The 20,542-nt window shown below is 45.3% G+C and overlaps 1 protein-coding gene across 1 annotated transcript in view; it reads right to left on the minus strand.

Moving 5' to 3' along the window:
• lrp1bb (low density lipoprotein receptor-related protein 1Bb) overlaps positions 1-20,542 on the minus strand; it is a 134,588-nt gene that overhangs the window by 8,402 nt on the left and 105,644 nt on the right. The window contains exons 52-83 of the mRNA XM_061287322.1: positions 19,955-20,083; positions 19,351-19,473; positions 18,545-18,685; positions 18,178-18,365; positions 17,052-17,235; positions 16,894-16,979; positions 16,076-16,198; positions 13,298-13,479; positions 12,975-13,174; positions 12,699-12,887; positions 12,471-12,619; positions 12,172-12,265; positions 11,913-12,029; positions 11,259-11,378; positions 10,710-10,829; positions 9,851-9,967; positions 8,611-8,717; positions 7,726-7,858; positions 7,084-7,190; positions 6,879-7,011; positions 6,100-6,222; positions 5,817-5,939; positions 4,862-5,002; positions 4,502-4,636; positions 4,198-4,317; positions 3,831-4,072; positions 3,466-3,689; positions 2,647-2,753; positions 1,954-2,070; positions 1,693-1,866; positions 402-527; positions 82-246 (exon numbers count right to left, since the gene is read on the minus strand). Of these exons, the coding sequence (XP_061143306.1) occupies positions 82-246; positions 402-527; positions 1,693-1,866; positions 1,954-2,070; positions 2,647-2,753; positions 3,466-3,689; positions 3,831-4,072; positions 4,198-4,317; positions 4,502-4,636; positions 4,862-5,002; positions 5,817-5,939; positions 6,100-6,222; positions 6,879-7,011; positions 7,084-7,190; positions 7,726-7,858; positions 8,611-8,717; positions 9,851-9,967; positions 10,710-10,829; positions 11,259-11,378; positions 11,913-12,029; positions 12,172-12,265; positions 12,471-12,619; positions 12,699-12,887; positions 12,975-13,174; positions 13,298-13,479; positions 16,076-16,198; positions 16,894-16,979; positions 17,052-17,235; positions 18,178-18,365; positions 18,545-18,685; positions 19,351-19,473; positions 19,955-20,083 (4,539 nt within the window). The remainder of the gene's footprint in view (positions 1-81; positions 247-401; positions 528-1,692; positions 1,867-1,953; positions 2,071-2,646; positions 2,754-3,465; positions 3,690-3,830; positions 4,073-4,197; positions 4,318-4,501; positions 4,637-4,861; positions 5,003-5,816; positions 5,940-6,099; positions 6,223-6,878; positions 7,012-7,083; positions 7,191-7,725; positions 7,859-8,610; positions 8,718-9,850; positions 9,968-10,709; positions 10,830-11,258; positions 11,379-11,912; positions 12,030-12,171; positions 12,266-12,470; positions 12,620-12,698; positions 12,888-12,974; positions 13,175-13,297; positions 13,480-16,075; positions 16,199-16,893; positions 16,980-17,051; positions 17,236-18,177; positions 18,366-18,544; positions 18,686-19,350; positions 19,474-19,954; positions 20,084-20,542) is intronic.

The following is a 20,542-nucleotide window of genomic DNA, read 5'->3' on the forward strand; positions in this document are numbered from 1 at the left end:
ACCTCGCACTTCTTTTGACAAGTACATTTCAAAATGAACCAAAACTGTGAAAACTGGCACAATTTCTTCACTGTTTCTTACCCAGCGGCGAGCCCGTGCAGGTTCCTCCATTTAAGCAGTAGTCCGTGCAGTGGTTGACCTCGCAGCGTTGGCCCGAGAAATCGGGCCAGCAGTAGCACCTCCAGTCTCCTTTCTCATTGGCTAAGCAACGGCCTCCGTTCTCACAGGGGGGACGACATAATTCACCTTGGCCACGGGAGAAAAAGGCAGTAAAGGCAACAAACACTACGTGCTGCGAATTCTATTGGCTTGATCTTGGCAACAGAAACGACAAGAACACGTTTGCTAGCGATATTTCCCAATTTTGTTGAATGCGGCAGAAGAAAAAAAACAAAGTCCACCTGAGGTGTTGACGTCACTACAGCTGCCGTTGATCAGCATTTTGCCCTCCGGACAAGTACATCGGGCACCCGTGGGGTTGAGCAAACACATGAAATCACAAGACATCCTCAGGCACGGATTTGACGCTGTTGGGGGAAAAGCAAGATGGGATCTTCATTCAAATTGTTTACTCTCTCTCGTACAGTTTTAATGAGCGGAATATTTGTTAGGCCCCGCATGAAGAATTTTACACGGCCAACATCACCAAACTGTAAACTCGAGCGGTTGCAGAGAACTTTTTTAAAAATTATATTATATACGTTAAAAATAATTTATATTTAATTTAAAAAACTTAAAAATACCGTAAATTCCGGACTATAAGCCGCAACTTTTTTTCAAAATTTTGAACCCTGCGCCTTATAGTCAGGTGCGGCTTATATAAGGATTTTTTCCGTGATTTTTGTGATGACTTGATCACTTTTATTCACTGCGGTATCCTGAAGAAAAAAAACAACAACAAAAATACTATTTTGAAACACTACTATGGCTGCTGCTTATTCTGGCTGTGTTGCTTGTGACTATTATGAGCTTTAGTAGGAATGCACGCTAGGTGACCTGCGTCAAAGGGCTCTAAACCCTTCATCACAGGCAATGTTTAGAAAGACATGTTAAAGTATGTTATAAAAACTTTAAAAAGGCTTTCTGTGAACGGTCTTTCTTTGTAAAAAAACGCATGTGCACGTGCGGCTTATAGTCCGGTGCGGCTTATATAAGAAAAAAACTAAAATATCCCCCAATTTTAGCTGGTGCGGCTTATAGTCCGGTGCGGCTTATAGTCCGGAATTTACGGTAATTTATTAACTAATTCATTGTAAAATAACATCAAATATCAATGATGAGTGCGGTTTTGCCAAAGAACATCTTTCAAGCCTGATAAATCCATAATAAATAAAAAAAATTACACGTTTTGAACCAGAGTATAGCCCATATTAAAAAAAGATCCCTCTTAAAATAACAGGGCAGTTTGTTGAGGGACAAGCAGGGCTCATGTCAAAGCTTTCTGTGCACATCTTCAGCCCACCCGTTGCATGCCAGGTCTAATGAGTCTCTCAGGGACACCAAAGCTTCCTTTTGAAAAATAGCTCGCCTGACTCCATTTGAATGCAACGCCATTTGGACAACTTGTAGTGTACGCGTACTGTTGCGCAATGACCTCAGAAGCCGTTCGGAAAGCTTGAGTTCGCGGAATGGCTTCATGGTTTGATCATGTATGTAGGCCCTCCCCCCCAACAAAACAAAACAACAAATTACCATCTTGGTGTTTGAATCGGTGGGAGATCAAAACATTGGTTGGCTTCTCCACCCCCAAGTTAAAAAACTCCACAGGCTGTTTGGCAAATTTGTGAATCCTGAAGATTTGATGCTTGAGGCCAGTTCCGTAGATGTAATCTTCAAATAAATCGATTCTATAAGGTTGGGAGATGCCTGCAAATACAGCAATCAACTTCTAAGACAACAGAAACAAATCTCAACTTGCTTTGGGAAAGTCAGCCATTTGATGGCAGGAATTACCATGTCTCTCATTGATCGTCATCAGCGGGTCGGAACCATCCAATCTCACGCTGCCAATCTGCGAAAGCTCCGGATCAGCCCAGTACAAACGTTGATTGAAATAATCGATGGCTAACCCTGCGGGGACGAGAAAACAAAGACTTTTATTTACCGTCCAAACCGCACCGAGATCTGGCTGGAAGTGGTCAGGCGTCTGGAGAAGCCGAGGTCAACGCAGGCCAGCTGAAATGTTTCTACCCTTTGCCTTGTTTTGCTTTCGACAATCAATGGTCCAGTGTGGAAAGAACCGAGTAGATCTCAGCGCTTTGTGCCGCCTACTATGGCTAGTCGTGTTTAAGACTGCTTACGTGACAATTCCAAACCAATTAATCACTTTTACTTCCCGCGAGGTGTTTGACTAGATAACTGAGAGCCAGCTCGGGTGTTTTAAATAGGCTTGGCGCAGATGATGAATTCCTCGCTCTGTAAACACAACAGAATGTTGCCGCTTGAATTAAAGGAGGCCAAAGCAGATGCTCAAAACTAGTTCAAGAGCATTTCTCCGTTCAAAAAAAACAAAACAGCTACTTCGGTAAGATTCATTTGGATAGACCGTTGCTTTAGTACCACCTAGCTTCATTTTCAAAACCTTAGCGGAACATAATACGAGTCAGACCGACAACCTGCCCGTGTAACTGGATGGGAAAGACCTACCGGTTGGTCTCCTGAGGTTCTTCTCCAAAAGCACTCTGCGTAAGGAACCGTCCATGGCGGATTCTTCGATATGAGAGTGGTCGCCCACTACGGTCCAGTACATCATCCTGCGTGACAGAGCAACATTGGCTGACTGCATTCATCACCAGCGCCCCAGATTCTCTACATGCCATAATATGATTACACCCCGACTTCTGTCAGAGAACATCAAAGTGGGCTCCTTCAAGTTGGGACCGCCCCTGGACGTAGAGAAGGTATTAATTGTAGCTGAGCTGTGGCTGGGCCCAACCCTGCAGATCATTCTAATGAGATCTGATCCATCGTCTGGCTGCACATTTGCTTTGCTGTTTTGATTCAATGTCAGCCATCTCATTATGTTGTATATTTGAATGCGCCAGGCAGCTATGGGATAACAAGCCAGTGTGCAGTACATTACCTGCTCAGCCTCTAATGGCCAACATACACAATTAGAGCCCAGCTGGTTCATACTGCAAAGCTTTAGAAATAGTATCAGATCATTAAACACTCGAAATGTCTACTGGAAATGAGCAGATGTGCTGCTGAAGATTATACGTGTCGTTTTTGGCTGTGAGCTGCGGTCGACAGCAGCTCCGGCGTTTTATTGTTCTATTGGGTTTAAAACATTTCTCAAGACAGGTTGTTGGTTTTAGTATTATTATTATTTTTTTTATAAACAACGCTTTATATTTATATAGTGTACCTGACATTTGTGGTAGCTGATCATCATGACGGTCCGACAAAAAAAGTACTGTATATTTGGTAGAGAATGGTCCTAAAAGTCTTACAGCCCCCACTTACCCTCGAACGGGGTTGACAGCGATGGCGTACGGCTCTCCGGCGATGTCGGTAATTAAGCGTGTGCAATTTGGTCCCTTGAGTTGTCCGACATTTATGGAATAGCGTAATTTGGTCCAGTGCGCCGTGTAATAGCTGAACCAGTGCATCCGTGAGTGATCGGTCCAGTAGATATTCCCGGTGATCCAGTCGGCGGAAATGTCTCGGGGTCGTCGAAAGTCGGGACACTGGAAACAAATGATGGGAAAATGTGCATTCATTTCCATCCTAATTAGGATGTTCTGTTTAATGTAGCTGAAGGTAAGCAAAATATTCGACAACACTACAATACAAAAGCCTCTCCCGGCGCCGCATTCATCCATACTTACGATGTTTCGGATGTTTGTCTTCGTTTGACTTCTTTCCGTACTTTCTTTGTAAAATATTCCGCCGGGGTTGAATTGGGTAGCCCAGATGAATTTATGGTGGTGAGACAAAGCATCCATCCCAATAATGCGAGCATTGTCCTCGATTTGTGCCAGCACTTTGTGTCCGTGGCTCTGGTTAAATGGATACGCGAAACTTCGGATTTCAGTGTCGTTCGCTATGTAGAGCACTCGATCATCTGGCCCTGCCCGCAGAGTTGAGAAAGGAAAGCGAAACAGAATTAGCTCGCTTCAATTTGACAAAAACAGCAATGCGGGTCATTGGAAGAAAACAGCCGTTGGCTTATGTAAAGGTTTTTGAGCGTCGTACCTTTTGCAATGCAATTTCCTTCCATCTCCTTATAATTTCGGTCACACGTGCACTTGAATGATCCTTTGGTGTTTGTGCAGTAGTGTGGACACGTATCAAACTGCAGACACTCGTTTGTCTCTGGAAATAACGACAAGATGAGACTGAATATCCGTTTGGACACGTTTGGCGGTATTAGTTGTGAACGCTCGGCGGAAACGTCGCTGTTCTGACAGCCCGGTGAGTTCGCTTGAACATTTTCCGACTCTCATGCAGCAATGCCATCCATTTGTAGATGGGGCATCAAAAAAGGATCATCAACTACCGTCACACTGTCCTGACTTCTGGTTCCTCTTGAAGCCCGCTTTGCATCGGCATACGGCGTTCGCGTTGGTCTGGTTGCAGATGGCGTCCTCCCCGCACGGATTTGTTTTCTTGTCGCAGACATCGCCGCTGGAGACTACAAATACAAACGCAGCCTTTTTGATGACGTCCTTTGCATCTCAGACACCTGCTGCGCTTTGATGCGGAAAAGCCAAAAGGACAACGTGCTCTTTCACATCACACGCACCAACGGGGCCATACATACATTAGCATTAAAAAACAAAACATCACAGGCGCAAGCGGGAGACGGGCCCGCCTCCCGAAGACCTCGCAGCGTGGTTTGGGTGGGCGCTACACTCACGGGCTTTGCAGTCCTGCTCATCGGAACCGCCGTCGCCGCAGTCGTTGAAGAGGTCGCACTGCAGCTGGATGGAGACGCAGCGACGGTTGCTGCAGGTGAACTCGGTCTTCCCGCAAGGTCGAGGTCTTCCGGCCGCCACTTCTGGACCCAGACGAGAATATCGCAAGACCGCTTTTAAAATAAGGGCGATGCGGTGGATCTCAAACACTTTGGGCCCACCTTACAAGGGAGATCAGGAATGGAGGGGATTAAAAAAGGAAGGAAATGAAGTGATAGCAGGATGGCATGATGGGACCGAGGTGAGATTGAAAAGATGGATGGAGGGAAGAGGCGTACAATGGAGGGAGGTAATGGAGTGAAGTGAGAGATTGATGGCCGGATCAATGGAATTAGAGAGGGAGATAAGGGGGGAGAGAGGGAGAGGATGAAAGAGTGAAATATGAATGAAGCCATTTGTCCCGTTCACTCGGGCCTGCTCGGCGCCATCACTCAAATCAGCGTGGCGCTGCAGGAACGCGTCAGGATGTCGTAAAAAGAAACGAAGACGCAGCAGTTATCGTCCGGGCGACCTGCGGAAACCCGCCCGCCTTCCGCATCGAAAATATCATCAACCCTTGAAGGAGCGGATATTTCAATACAAAGGGTGCAGCAACTCATGCAGATAGACAATCGAACTATACTTTGCGGCATCCATATTTTTGATCCTTTGTGATAAAACGATATTATTACTGCAGCTTACCGTGACGCTCTATGTGCATATTCGTACATCTGATTCTGTATTATAGTGCCCCCGGTGGCCAAGAGAAAAACAAATCATAAAGAAATGCTAGAACATAGAGTAAAGAAAGATTGCTTTGAGTCTCAGCCAGACAGTTTTTGCTATCCATGTGAACATTCATACAAGCACACCACGAGGCCTTTGTAAGTTAATAAAATGGATGGAAGATGTCCTCACCGCACTCCTCTTCGTCCGAACTGTCACCGCAGTCGTCCACTTTATTACAGACTTGGTCAGCACGCAGGCAAACATGATTATTTCTGCAGCGGAATGGCCTCGTAGGAGGGCAGGCCAGTTTTTCTGCAGATCAAACGAGATAAAAAGAAACTGGTTACGGCTCTGTAAAACGCATTTAAATATCGACCGCGTCGGCGGGGGTAGCGGCTCATAAATATCTTAAAACAAAGACAGCTTGATTGTCTTGAAAGCAAAGCACAGTTGAGGCGGCGGACGGACCCACCGCACATGTCTGCGTCTTCGTCAGAGTTGTCGCCGCAGTCGTCCTTGCCGTCGCACACCCATGTGTGAAGTTTGCACAAGGTGTTATTGCAAATGAATTCATCAGCCCGGCAAAAGAAAGCACCTACGGTCACACAAAGAAATGAAACACTCCCCCCCACACATTTTCAATGTTAGCTCCCGATGAAAAGTCTATTCAAGCGGACAAAAGGTGTTACCCTGATCCATTCCTCTCCGCCTCCATCTGATTTTAAATCTTTTGTATTGTATTCTCCCCCCCCACGGCATTTATGTGTATAATACTTGTGCACTTCTTATAAGTCCAACTAAGCCCGCTATCATGTTAAGGTAAGCAGAGCTGCGTTGAGTTTTGCTGCATCCAAAGATTAGCGGCCTAGCGGGATTTGGGCAACGCCAGGCCTGATTTTTGAACATGTTTATTTCATGAAAATGAATTATTGATAATTAAATGATCAATTATTTCTATTATTATTACTATTATTATTATTATTATTATAATTATCATTTATTTATTTAATTATTCAATTACCGTAATTTTCGGACTATAAGTCGCACTGGAGTATAAGTCGCACCAGCCATAAAATGCCCAAAAAAGTAAAAAAAAAAACCATATACATGTATATAAGTCGCTCCTGAGTATAAGTCACCCCCCCCCCACCCAAACTATAAAAAAAAAAACGCGATTTATAGTCCGAAAATTACGGTAATGATTTCCTCTAATGTCTGAATCTGAGACTCCGGCACCGGCATCCCACCTACCCGGGCTGCAGTTTTCCTCATCACTGTGATCCATGCAGTCCATAACGCCATCGCAACGCCAGCGTCGAGGGATACAGTGCGCTCGGTTCAGGCACAGAAACTCATCTTCTCGGCACTCTTTGACGCAGCCGGTCTGTCATGACGCATGGCAAACACGCACCTTTAGCCGCAAAGATTCAGAGGCGTCTCGTAAAGGTGAACCGACCTCATCTGAGCCATCCAGGCAGTTGTCGTGGCCGTCGCAACGCAGACTGGCTGACACGCAGCCGCCGCTGTCGCACACGTACTCGTTCACTGAACACGAAGGGGCCACTGCGGAAACGTCGGCATGATTGTAAATGAAAGCAAAATCAACCCTCATACATCAAAGTTTTGAGTGTATATGGCTTTAAAAGGCGGAGCTTGGCCGGGTGAGTGACTTGGGTGTCGTTGGAATTACTTTCAGTGGTTGTAGACATGCTGTAGTGGTACAATTTTTAGCGCACTTTGATCTTTTTTAAATATGCAATAATGAGAAACTTTAAATATCCGGTGCCTCTAAAAGACTTTTCCCCTCCTGGTTTGCAGGTTGCAGTGGAATTTCTAATCCCGTGTCGACTTGCATTTAATCTTGTTTTAGCTGAATTTAGGTCGAGATAAAGCAGAACATCTATAACCCAAATAATACCGCTATCATTTCTCACCAGACTTTTATATTCCAAACTTGTCCCAAAATGGCATGGACAAGAAAATCATCCCAAAGCCAAATGATAAAAAACATTTTTCTACCCTGCTGGAGGATTTCTTTTCCCCAGAAAAAGAAAGTCAAGAAAATATCAAGAAATGTTGTGTTGATTGTATCGTCTACCTGTTCCATGGCAGCTTCTCTCATCCTCTCCCATCTTGCAGTCTTCCTGGCCATCACACAGCCACTTTTTGGAGATGCAGAGGTTGTTATGACAGCGAAATTGGTCATCGGCGCAGTGTGCCTCGCAGCCTTTCTGCGAGCCAAAGTACGAGCAGGAATAGGAAAAAAAATAATCAAACACGCGGTGGCAAAACGCTGCTAACAAGGGTACTCGTCCAAAACAAACGTGCAGACTGTGTACATAGCATAATATTATGGCAATCCCGTTTTTTTTTACAAACACCCACGCAGAAACAAAAATGGCAGCGCAATATGTTACGCTTGAGCTGATACCCACAACAGTAAAAACACAGTTCATCATCCAGGTTTGAAAATAGCGAGTGGGTGAAGAGCCACTCGTGCTTTGTACCGCGCATCCACTTGCGACGAGAACCTTTGGAGCTCATTTGCGGCGCTTTAGCATACGCAGCAAGCATCCGAAAACGGGCCGGGAGTTTAACGCCGTTTAACCGTGGTGACCCTCAAAGCGGCCATTGGGGCTTGAAAAAGGGGCTGGGAGAAATTAGAGCTGTAATATGCAGTGCAAATGTTTAGATAAAGGCTAATATCCAAACGAGATTCACTAAGAGTGATGAATAATTGCACGTGTTTGCCCCTGAATTATGTACTGCATCATGACTATTGATGATCCCACTTAGATGAATCATCACTTGTACCATTGATGTTTAGTAGTCGCCATATCTTAAAGGAAATTAGAGCCGACGGGATTGAGCATTTCTTACGTGTATGATGCAATTGAATATAATCCACCTCTTTTTTAAAATTATTGTCAGATATTTATGTTCATGTCTTTCCAGGGTGTTTCAAGGTCAAAGAAAAACTTGCCTCATCCGAATTATCCAAACAGTCGTAATCCCCGTCGCAGCGGAATCGGGAGGATATGCAGTCTCCGTTTGCGCAGGCAAAGTCTTTATGGTTACAGGTGACGGGTGCTGGCAAGAAAAGAATAAATTAGATATTGGGGGGAAAAAAAAAGCAATGCAATCATGTAAATCAGATTTCCAGAAAGCATCCCCCCGATATCGTTATTAGCCAAATGTTTGTGTTCACAGCCGTGTTGCTAATGCCTTGAAAAACAACAACAAGGACGCAATTGGAGATAATTAGACTCATTTTGTACGGCTGATACGGGATAAGAGCGGAGGCTGCTGGCAAAGCTGATCACCATGTAAATGCATTCTGCAATCGACGGGGGCAAAACTCTCGGAAGCCAAAAAGCGTGTTGCTGCCATTTAGTGCGTCCCGAAGGACCATATTAGGACGCAGCTAAACAGCTGCATCGGATCCACTCTCTGGGCTCTCCCCCTCATTATCCTGGGCCGTGTGTGTGTGTGTGTGTATTGTACACGCATGTGCGCGTCGCTACTCCATTCAAAGTTTACAAAAGCGCAATATTTTTGCCTCCTTACGTTTTATTTATGAGCCAGCCGGTTTAATACGGTACAATCAAATGTCCCAGCGGTGTGGATTGAGCACTTACAGAGTGAAGAATAAGAAACTTATAAAGACATAGACAAATGTTTTATTTCAGGAGCCACATAGTTTCCTTCGGAGGGCCATCATGTCAACCTGAATAAATGTACCAACGCCTCATATTATGTACAGTATAAGCTACAAAAACTCATTTTCAAATTAGACTAGTAAGAACTGTTCAAATATTTGCAAAAGATGATTTTTAAAAGTGAAGACAATTTGCAATTTCAGTAACGACATGAATTTGATTGTCCAGGGGCCACATCAAATGATGCGGCGGGCCGTATCTGGCCCCCAGGCCTCGACTTTGACACCTGATTTTGATCTTAATATTGTTTTAATCATGTTTATATCCGGCACTCAGTCTTTGAATAATTTGAATTATAAATACTCACAATCCAGTGACTCCTTGATTTATGACGGCGTTCGGTTCCTATGGCAACCAAATAACGCGAGCGATCGTTTAGGAGTAACGGATGACTGGAACTTTTTCACAATTGACTTGATAGCGCCACAGGGGGATGCGTTTGAAGGGCGGGCTCCCATTTTGACAAACCCAAGTGACGGCAGGCGGACGAGTCGGGTTACTCACTGCAGTTCTGCTCGTCTGAGTTGTCTCCGCAGTCGTTCTGGCTGTCACACCTCCAGTGGTCCGGGATGCAGTTGTTATTTTCGCAGCGGAATTCATGAGGTCCGCAGGTCTTTTCATCTTTTTCGTCAGGTGCAAACAAACAATAAGACCAAAAAAAAAAAAGGCAGCTTCAAAGAGCATGAATATTAATGCGGCGCTTGCGATGGTATTTTGTGGGCGTAATGGTGCTATCCTGCGGGTTTTCGCCTCAGCAAGTTTGACACAGAGTTCAAAACGCAGTCAGTTCACCAGAGGCGAACACACCAGAAGATGAAATACCCGGGCGCACCCTTGTGACACCCCCCCCCCCCCCCCGAAAAAATAAATACAACCTGCTTCAAAAGAGATTCAGGACATTTTTTTGCAGCATAACAATGTTGAATCATTCAAAATTAGCAGCCGAGCAAAGCAAACAAAAGTGAGGAAATAAAAGACAACCTGTCCTTTTAGTCTTCGACCCTTTGGCCATAATCCAGTTTGAAAATTAGTTTCTTTTTCACTTTTACTGAATATTGTGGCCAACCGAGGTGAGTAGTAACAAGCAACCTTTGATTGTGTGAAGATAAACCTTTGTTGGAAAAGTATTCCAACACAAATTTCAAGGTCAGCTGAACAACCCGAGAGGTTTCATCGCAGTCGGTTGGCAGCCGTGCGTGCACGTAACGTGCAATCTGTAGCTCGAGACTGATACGTCTGGAGGTCTGAGACGAGCCGAGTGTAAAATTGATTCCGCTTAAATCACGTTCCCCCAACCGGGGTGGCTCGAAGGGAGGAAAGCGCAATGTTGTGATTTATGCTTAAGTGGATTTGCGCAACTCACCGCAATTAGCCTCGTCTGACCCGTCGGCGCAGTCGGGGTCCTCATCGCAGACCCACAGCTTGGAGATGCAGTGCATGGAGGCCTTGCACTGGAACTGCTCCGAGGAGCACGTACTCTCGGCTGCACGCGCAAACACAGCAGAATGCAAGTGTGTTATCGAATCAATCTGGAATATTAGCACGACTATCTCAGAGAGCATGTTGATATTGGCTGCTGCAGTGTTAATTGCAACACAGGATTCAAAACCACATTCGGGAGAAGTCATTACTTTCCCCCTAATTGGAGCATTTCTTTTTTTTTTTCTTCTCCTTCCGAACGCCTTTCCATTGTCAGTCGCCCCCGCCGTCACCCCTATCGCAATCACACGCAAGATAAACGGAGTCAAAGGAAAGACGTGGATTCAGAGCGATCGTCTGACGTGGAGACAAAGAGGTCTCAAAGAGCTACTCTGGAAAATGCTTTAAATCAGTTTCAATTATTCGGGGGGGGACAAAAAAAAAAGACATTGAATAAGGGGGACCTGATATTTTCATTTCGGCGTGAACTTACGGCAGTCCGTTTCGTCTTCTCCGTCGCCGCAGTCGTCTTGACCGTTGCAGCGCAGATTGAGAGGAATGCATTTCTGTTTCTTGTTGCACTTGAACTGGCCTGAGAGGCAAATGTATGTCTCTGGAAAAAAATATCAACCACATTAATATCCAGCCGTCCGTCCATTTTCTTTGTTACAGTCGAGTATAACTGGAGCCCATTAGCTGAGTCATCTTGAGAGATGCTTATATTTGTGAGGGGACACAATGTCCTCCCAAAAATATGGAATATTTGTGTGTAGCTGGAGCTTTAACTCCAGCAAAGGACTTTGTCACTCCCACACTATCAACCAAGAAGATAGAAAAGAAATGTCGGGGGGGGGGGTCGTTGTTTCATTCGTCACCTTCACAAAAGTGTTACTTTCATGCGTGGCACTGTTGTGGTCCTAATCAGCTCCGGGAAAGCTCGGAGTGACTGAAATGAATGAATTTGTCCTCTTTGATGTCCTCAGCGTGTCACTCACTCACTCACTCACTCACTCACTCACTCACTCACTCACTCACTCACTCACTCACTCACTCACTCACTCACTCACTCACTCACTCACTCACTCACTCACCCACTCACCCACTCACCCACTCACCCACTCACCCACTCACCCACTCACCCACTCACCGCAATTGGCTTCATCCGAGTTGTCGCCGCAGTCATTCTCTCCATCGCAGATGAAAGGAGGAAGGGCGCAGAGACCGGTGCCGCATTGAAAACGTCCCGGCTGGCATTTGAATTCCGCTGTTGTCATAGCAATAGAAACTCCATGCAGTCAAATGGCCTCGGAAATGATGTCAACTCACAAAAGTGCAAGAAAGTCACGTCAAGTGGCAAGAATGTTGTGTTTGGGGTAATTCCCATTTTTGGAAGCCAATGTACTCACGGCAATCTGCAGGTTCATCCGAGCCATCCCCGCAATCATCCACCGTGTCGCATTTCCACCAGAACGGGATGCACTCATCCGTCCCGCAGCGAAACTGTTGCAGAAGAGAAGAATATGCGCTAAGTCGACACCAATCCTCCATTTTAGCTTCAAAGCCGAGACGCAAATCAATACTCAAGCATCGCACGGGGTCGGTACAGCAAGTCAGCGAAATGAAGACTGGCAAAGCAAAGCCGTGCAGTTTGCCTTGAGGGGGGAAGTTGCCATGAAGACTGGAAAGGAACGTCAACATTGCTGACCTGACTGGACGTGCAGTTGGAGAGGCAGCTCTTGTTGTCAGCAGCGAGGTAGAAATTACTGGGGCAGGCGCATTGGTGTCCCCCGCCGGGGGAGAGCAGACACAAGTGGCTGCAACCTCCGTTTGCAATCTGACACTGGTGCTTGGCCACTGCGTCGAGAGAGGCGCGACGAGGGTGAGTCGGGACACTCCAGGCAAGGAGACTGCCAGCGCCAGATGGACTTTCTACCTTCAGGCTGGCGCAGAGAGTGGTAGACCTTGATGGATTTGATGGCTTGCCAAGAGTTGAGGAGCTCCAGCCCTTGAGCGCCGCTCGTCTTGTGAACTCGCCGGAGCGATTTGGATTTGCCGTCCGTCCAGTAGATGAAGTCCTCGAACAAGGTCAGCGCCATTACGCCTTGGATGTGATCGTAGGACACTGGCGAGGGACAGATGGTGAACGTCTCGCTATTCTCAGAGGTAAATATTGTCTCGAGACAAAAACGTTCCTCTTTCCGATAAGTACCTTTGTGTCTCTGCAAGCCTTCCATATTGGCAAAAAGGATATGGTTGTCGTCCGCCCAGTAGAGCCTCTTGGTGGTATAATCGATAGCGAGAGCGGTGGGGCTATAGATCTCCTTGTCCACGATGACCCTTTGCTCGCGGCCGTCCATACCGATGCGGCCGATGTGCGGCGGTTCGCAACAGTCTACCCAGAACACATACCTAGTCAGTAGAACACAAGAGTTCAGATCCTGATCCACTTAAAAACACCACACAGGAATTGCCGCCACGAGAAGAAATCTGGACCGAAAAACAGAGACGGCGGTTATCATTAGACGCACATACCCGGTTTGCGGGTCCAGCGCGAGATCGGTGGGGTTCTTGAGGCCGGAGCTGATCAGCACAGTTGGATAGAGACCATTGGCTTTGGACACCTCCAGCGTTTTCTTCTCAGCATCACACCAATAAAGATTCTTTCCGATCCAGTCCACCGCCAAGGCGCTGGGAACTGCTGTTTTGTGGACAATCTGAGGATACAAAATAGTCCGTTTCACCGCCGCGTCTTACCTGGCCATGCTTGACCAAATACAAAAGTACCGGCACGTCGAACTTGCCATACTTGTGTTGGAGTCTAATTGCAAAAGATTCCTTTTAAACAAGGCGTCCAAATGAAGTAAGAGTGAAAAAGGCCCACAGCAGAAGCAATTTGTTTGTTGACTTTCAGCATAATGAAGCATTTTCATTCAAAACTAGCTTTGGAGCCAGCGCACCATTAATAGTGAGGAGAGAAATCAATACTTCCGAGGCAGCAATTTCTTCCCTGTCACTCTTCCGTGTTTGTGATGTCTGTGTGACTTGCCGTTGTTGGCAACATTTGTCTTGTCCTGTGCCTTTCTTTATTCTCCCATTTGTTTATTTCTTTTTGGTATTCTGCGCATGCTATCGGAAGAGCCGGTAGGCGGGCAAAGTGCAAAAATGAAAACAGCCACAAGATGAAATCAATGAAGGGGAGCTTGGTGATAAATGCCAGACTGCAGCTACTGAATGTGGTTAGGAAATACACATGAAAGCAAGATGCGTCTTTTTGCAGATCACACGGCCACTTATACACATCTTACAGCGATCAACCATCTGTTTTTCCAAACAGGCGTCATTGTGTACGGCGCATACAGTGACTTCAATGAGAAACTACAGACGCGGTGCTCCAAACATTTCTGTCCTGGCACGGCGGATATAAATAAAAAAGAATAGAAATCATCAATTTGATTTTTTAGGGTGCGTATTATACATGGGGGCGCATTATACATGGAAAAAAACGGTAGATTATATTACAAATCTTATATTCATCTTTAGAAAAAACTCCATCGGGTGCGCTGGAAATGTGCTACGGGCTAAAAAGGACAATCCCCCCCCAGTGCAATTATCAAACACTTAGAGCCAATTGTTATCTGGCACCAGTCAGTAATTGTCATCAACGGCCATTCCATCTGCGGAAACGTAAATTTTCTGCTTTAAGCAGATATGCCTGGGGACAAGGGAGGAGTAGAAAGATGGAAGTGTTGGCAAGCGCCGCATTGCGAGAGAATTAGCTCAAAAGTGATGGAAGGTAGTCAACGGATGGGAAAAGAAAAAAAAGTATGTGGGAGTGCCGTGGATATCCTAATAAATCTCTCCAGCTGGCAGATCTAGCAGATGCCGTGAACACAGCACTCTGTCTGCCATTAAACAACATGATGCGCTTTGAGGCGTTCTCTCTCGTCATTACCAAGAAAATATATCGTCTTGGCAAACCATTAGGCTCTCACCCAAGAAGCCAATTTAAAGCGCAAAATCCAAACACCAACATGTCCTTCATTGCGCAGAATCTTCAAAAAAGGCCTCAGGCGGCACAAAGAACATATTTGTCAAATAAACTTTCTGCTCCAAACTTCACAATCATGACATGATTCAGAATTGGACTTGGCGAGTTGGAATGTGTTTCTTAGAATCGCCAAGGTGAGTTGATTCATGGTTACGGAGAAGGCGCGTAATGAACAACTGCAACTTGGAAAACGTTGTGTAAACAGAAAGTAATAATTAGGCCGATAGCTTTCTTCCGAATGGCAGGTATGACGCAAAGGAGAGATGAAGAATGGACACTGATGAGCAGCTTGCAGAGCAAACTTATCAATTCAATTTATCTCTTCATTATTCAGATCAATTTGCATTGCGACGAGACCTATCGCCTTGTCCTACTCGTGTCACGCTTAGAAGTATAAAAGCTTCTTTTAATTAACTTATTTGACAATCTTCAATTCAGACACTTTATCCTCTTGCGCAAAACATAATCCCGTCGACGTACGCGCCAAATATTAATGAGATGTGTGGAGTGCGCTACTTGACGCCTACCCAATGACTTTGATAAAACACGCTCTTAGAAATTAGTCAGAGGTATGTTTACTACTTTTTATATTTTTCCATCAAACATTGCAGCAAATATTATTATTAATGATATTATTATTAGAACTATTATATTGAAAATATTATAATATGATAATAATTATACCGTAAATTCCGGACTATAAGCCGCAACTTTTTTCCAAAATTTTGAACCCTGCGGCTTATAGTCAGGTGCGGCTTATATGAGGATTTTTTTCGTGATTTTTGTGACGACTTGATCACTTTTATACACTGTGGTATCTTGAAGAAAAAAAACAACAACAAAAATACTATTTTGAAACACTACTATGGCTGCTGCTTAGTCTGGCTGTGTTGCTTGTGACTATTATGAGCTTTAGTAGGAATGCACGCTAGGTGACCTGCGTCAAAGGGCTCTAAACCCTTCATCACAGGCAATATTTAGAAAGACATGTTAAAGTATGTTATAAAAACTTTAAAAAGGCTTTCTGTGAACGGTCTTTCTTTGTAAAAAAACGCGTGTGCACGTGCGGCTTATAGTCTGGTGCGGTTTATATAAGAAAAAAACTAAAATATCCCCCAATTTTAGCTGGTGCGGCTTATAGTCCGGTGCGGCTTATAGTCCGGAATTTACGGTAATTATTATATTATAAATATATGATATATTACAATATTATTACGATGAAAATATCTGATTGATCGACAAAGGGCCGAGTGGACAATTACCTTAAGGTCGCTGCCATTGAGTCGCATCCTGTTGATCTTCCTCCCACTGGGCCGGGTCGAGTCCACCCAATAGATGAATTCCTTCTTGTAGTCAAAGTCGATATGTATGATGTTGTTAAGGCCCTGGCAATCACACAAAGAAAAAAACAACAATATATATCATTAGATTTTGAAGACGTCACATTTAATGATGGCTGTTGGGTCCAATCAATGCGGCAGTGCGAGTCTCCCGCTTCTACTATCCGCCTCGCAGGACCTCATTGTCACTCAGACGAGCAGACGCTCTGAAAAACACTCCCCTCCCCCTTCTGTCTCACTCGGATGCTGCCTTGAAAAGGTGCCAGATAATCCGGCAGGTGAAATGAGACATCTTCATCAGATCATCAACACCTTCCCAGACAGGCGCCAAAGTGCCCCTCGGGAGCGTCGCGCTACTTCGAATATCATCTGTTGAGATTAAATCAGCAGGCGCCTTTTTAGGAGCAGCACGCTCAGATCTCCATTTTTGACTGTCCCTGTGGAAAGTATAGAAAGCTTGCGGCAAAGTTAACGACAAGTTTGTCATCAAGTCGTGTTCCAAAAAAGCATTCCCGGTTTTACACAGCGAGAAAGCAACCGCTGCTGATTTTCTGAATATTTTATCAAATGACACGACGCAGACATGCTAGGTTTGTTTTTGGTCTTCAGTATGACTCATGTATTCAAAGGTATCTTGGAAACATCTGGGTCAAGGGTTCCATAATATTCCTTCCGTTGCAGCGCCGGTTACCATGGCACATGGTAGCTAAGGTGGCAAGGCCAAAGGTCATTTTCCTCACCTGTTTCAAGATGGTGTAATTGGAGCCATCCACACTCAGCTTCCGAATCTCGTGGTGGTCGGCCATGATGAGAAAAGGCTCTTCGGCTGCAAAGGGGAACGCATGCAAATGGTTTCTCAGTCAACACTTAATGACAGAAACGCTGAATGGACGCCAACCTGATGCAGCTTTGCAAAGGTCCGGGTTGCGCTGGAGGGCTTCGTAGCCGTCCACGCACAAGCATTTGTAGGAGCCGTAGGTGTTGATGCAACGCTGGCTGCAGGGGAGGCTGCTGGAGCATTCGTCCACATCCACGCAAGTCCTGCCGTCGTCCTTCAAGCGGAAGCCGGGCCAGCATTTGCACTGATCGGAGAACCAGAAGGTCCATTTGAGAGACACGACGTGACCGAGAATGATTTCGAAATGCTGGTCTCAGCTACTGTTGTGCATATCGGCTGGCTAGTCTCCAGTCTACTGCTGAGAGCACAAATGTCTGAATATCAAGGTCCACATCGATGTGCTCCTTATCCAGTTGTGACCCCGTCACAGCAGGAAAGCGCAAGTTTATTGCGCTTTCAGCTTCTTTTCAGACACAGCAAGTCGCTCGCATCTTGGGCGTCCAGCGGAGAAGGAGACAAATCCAAGGCTGAAGGCATAAACATTCACAGCGTGACAGCAGCGATGGCCGAGGCTACGCCGGATGCGGCCTTGACCCGGATTCCACCCTGACATCGCACACCAGGAATAGGCAGTGAGCGCGAGCACTTGTTGGCATCTGATTAAAGTGTCCTTGAGAGATTCAAAGTGATTGCAAAAGTCAACGTATGCACGGCCATCCCGCGTTTACCAGCTCGGGACGGATTTAGCAGCGGCCGTGAAACGTTCCACCATCCACCTTGAGAAGGCGCTCGTCCGGCATCTTAGAATTTGAACTCGGTAAAAATTTATTAGCGGAGTCGACGAAGAAAACGGGATTATTTTCTTCGCTCCAAACACGATTCCCGCAATAAGACGAAAGCAACAATGGAGCAATGATTTCATGGCTCTGCTCGAAGACAGAAGAACCTTTAAGCATCTAGTCAGATTGCGCTGAGTCATCGTTTTTTCGGATCATGGCCTCGAGGGCAGGGATGGGCAATTTAAATGATGGAGGGTGCCCGCATTTTTCATCAACACTACAATGGGGCCCTCAGAGCAACTTCCTAACCAGCCGTTTGACAAATACGACATTTAAAATCCGAACAAAAGACGCACCGGCCGACAAAGATCCGCCCCCAATGAAGTCGGTTTGTGGCGGGCTCTTACCTTGTAGCCAACAGCGAGATCCTGGCAGTCCTGCGTGCAGCGGCTCACTCGTCGATTCAAGCACTCGTTGACGTTGCAGTTTCTCTCATCCGACTGGTCGCCGCAGTCGTCTCTCCCGTCGCAGAGATTGCCCTCGGAAATACAGCGTCCGTTGGAGCACATGAAAAAGGAGCCGTTGCACAAACTTCCTGAAAAGACAGAGATGCGCATAAAGCAAAGTCGCTTTTTTGTCCTGACGTAGGACCTTGAAGCATTTTGTCACGGGCGCTCGCTGGGTTCTAACGGCTTTTGTTCCAATGGCGTGTCCTCATCACTGCCGGCAAGTCTGTTTCAAAGCTTCCAGCTGGGAGTCAAACGGCACTCTTACCTGCGGCCAGACATTTGAGGTTGAGAGGCAGTTCGTCCGAGCGGTCGGGGCAGTCGGCGTAGCCGTCGCACTCCCACTGCGCGCTGAGAAGACAGCGGCCGTCCCCGCAGCGAAATTCTCCCGATCCGCACGAGCGGTACACTGCATAAAGATGGACGCACACATTTTCTGCAAGCTGCACACTGACGAGCCGGTTTAACGGCCGACTCAATTCTGCTATATAAGAGCCTGGCTAATCGTTCAGGAGTGGTGGAAAATGTATTTCTATTTTTTTTTTTTTGCACAACGTATCATCGGTTTCGTCAAAATAAACAAATGACAGCTCATTGTCTTATGCCCCAAAAAAATCTCATTCCAGATTGTGTTTCAGCAATAATTCTCCGTCTCATTTGAATAATAATAATAATAATAATAATAATAATAATAATAATAATAATAATAATAATAATAATAATAATAATAATAATAATAATAATAATAATAATAATAATAATAATAATAATAATAATAATAATAATACATTCAATTTATATAGTGCTTTTCAATAGCCCAAAGACGCTTACATGGAATAAAAAAAAAAAAGAAAAAAAAAAAAAAGAATCATTTATAAAGATTGTTCGAGGTGTATCGGCTTTTCTGACTTCATTTTCGTTTTCCTACTGTCACTCCCAGCCCCGAGCTGTCATTAGGCTATCCTATTAAAAATTGGAATGAAAGAGAAGAAGTGGAGCGCATGCAAATGAGGTCATGGTGATAAACGGCAGATGAATATTCAGAGGAAAAGGGCGCCAAAGTGGTGGACTTGCCGCATTCCGCAGACTCGTCGGATCCGTCTCCGCAGTCGTCGTCGTGGTCGCAGACAAATCGCTGGGGGATGCAAGCTTTGTTGTGGCAGTGAAAGGAGCTGTCGTCGCACGAGTTGTTGGGTGCTAAAAAGCACAACCACGCAAAGACTTAAACGGAATAATAATCGTTTTTGTGAAAAGGCTGAGTGGGCATTCGCAGCAATGTAAATGAGCTGCAAAAATATTTCAAGGCTGCTGGCTGATGATATTATTGCAGACTCTGGATGGATTCAAAATCTACGAACAAAGTGCACAGCTCAAGAAGACTTATTTTTCTCCCCTCCATAATGGCTTTTTACATAAATATCAAGGGGAAGGTAATGGACGAAAAACGATATACTCGCAAAGCTTCCATTGACATCGATCAGGAGTCTAATCGCCATGCGGCCGCCAGGGTAATCGTTGTGAAATGCTATGTTTGCATTTTAATATTATTTGCTTCGTACATTAATAACAGTGTTTTGTGATTTCTGGCTGATCTGATTCACCCCCCAAAAAAAAGAAAAAAGCCTAACTGCAGCAGTGACCTGGTCAACTTTGATAAGACAGCAAGTTTGGAGTTTACCACAGCCAGCTGCAGAAAGTTCATCGCTCCCATCAGGGCAGTCTCTCTCGCCATCACAGAGCCAGCGTTTCGGAACACAAGCATATGATCCCGGGCAGCTGAACAGCCCTGGAGCGCATGTCACTGAGCCTGACGGGAAAAAAAAAAGCCAATTTGGATTCATGGTCAAGGTATAATTGCGTTCATAAAAAATAGAATACAATCAATTGACTGTTTTCGTATCATCCGACTGTATTTTTTGAAGCCACAAAACCATTCTCAAGGAGGAAGCAGATAGCCACAAAAAAGAGAAAACAGGCTGGATATTTTCAAAGGCCCTTGCCAAATATCGATTGGCCCACTGACATCTACTCCCATATAAAAGTGTAAACAAATTGGTTACTTCAAATCGAAGCTTACCGTATTTTCCGCCCTATAAGGCGCACCTAAAAACCTAAAATTTTCTCAAAAACCAACAGTGCGCCTTATAGTCCGGTGCGCCTTATATATGGACCAAATTCCTAAATTTAAACTGGCCCAAAGCATTGTGTCATGAAATCAATCATAAGTGGCCCGCTGAAGACTATGGATCATGACTCAAAAAGACTA

The sequence above is a fragment of the Syngnathus typhle genome, linkage group LG9 (assembly GCF_033458585.1).
Source record: "Syngnathus typhle isolate RoL2023-S1 ecotype Sweden linkage group LG9, RoL_Styp_1.0, whole genome shotgun sequence".
Taxonomy (NCBI): Eukaryota; Metazoa; Chordata; class Actinopteri; order Syngnathiformes; family Syngnathidae; genus Syngnathus; species Syngnathus typhle.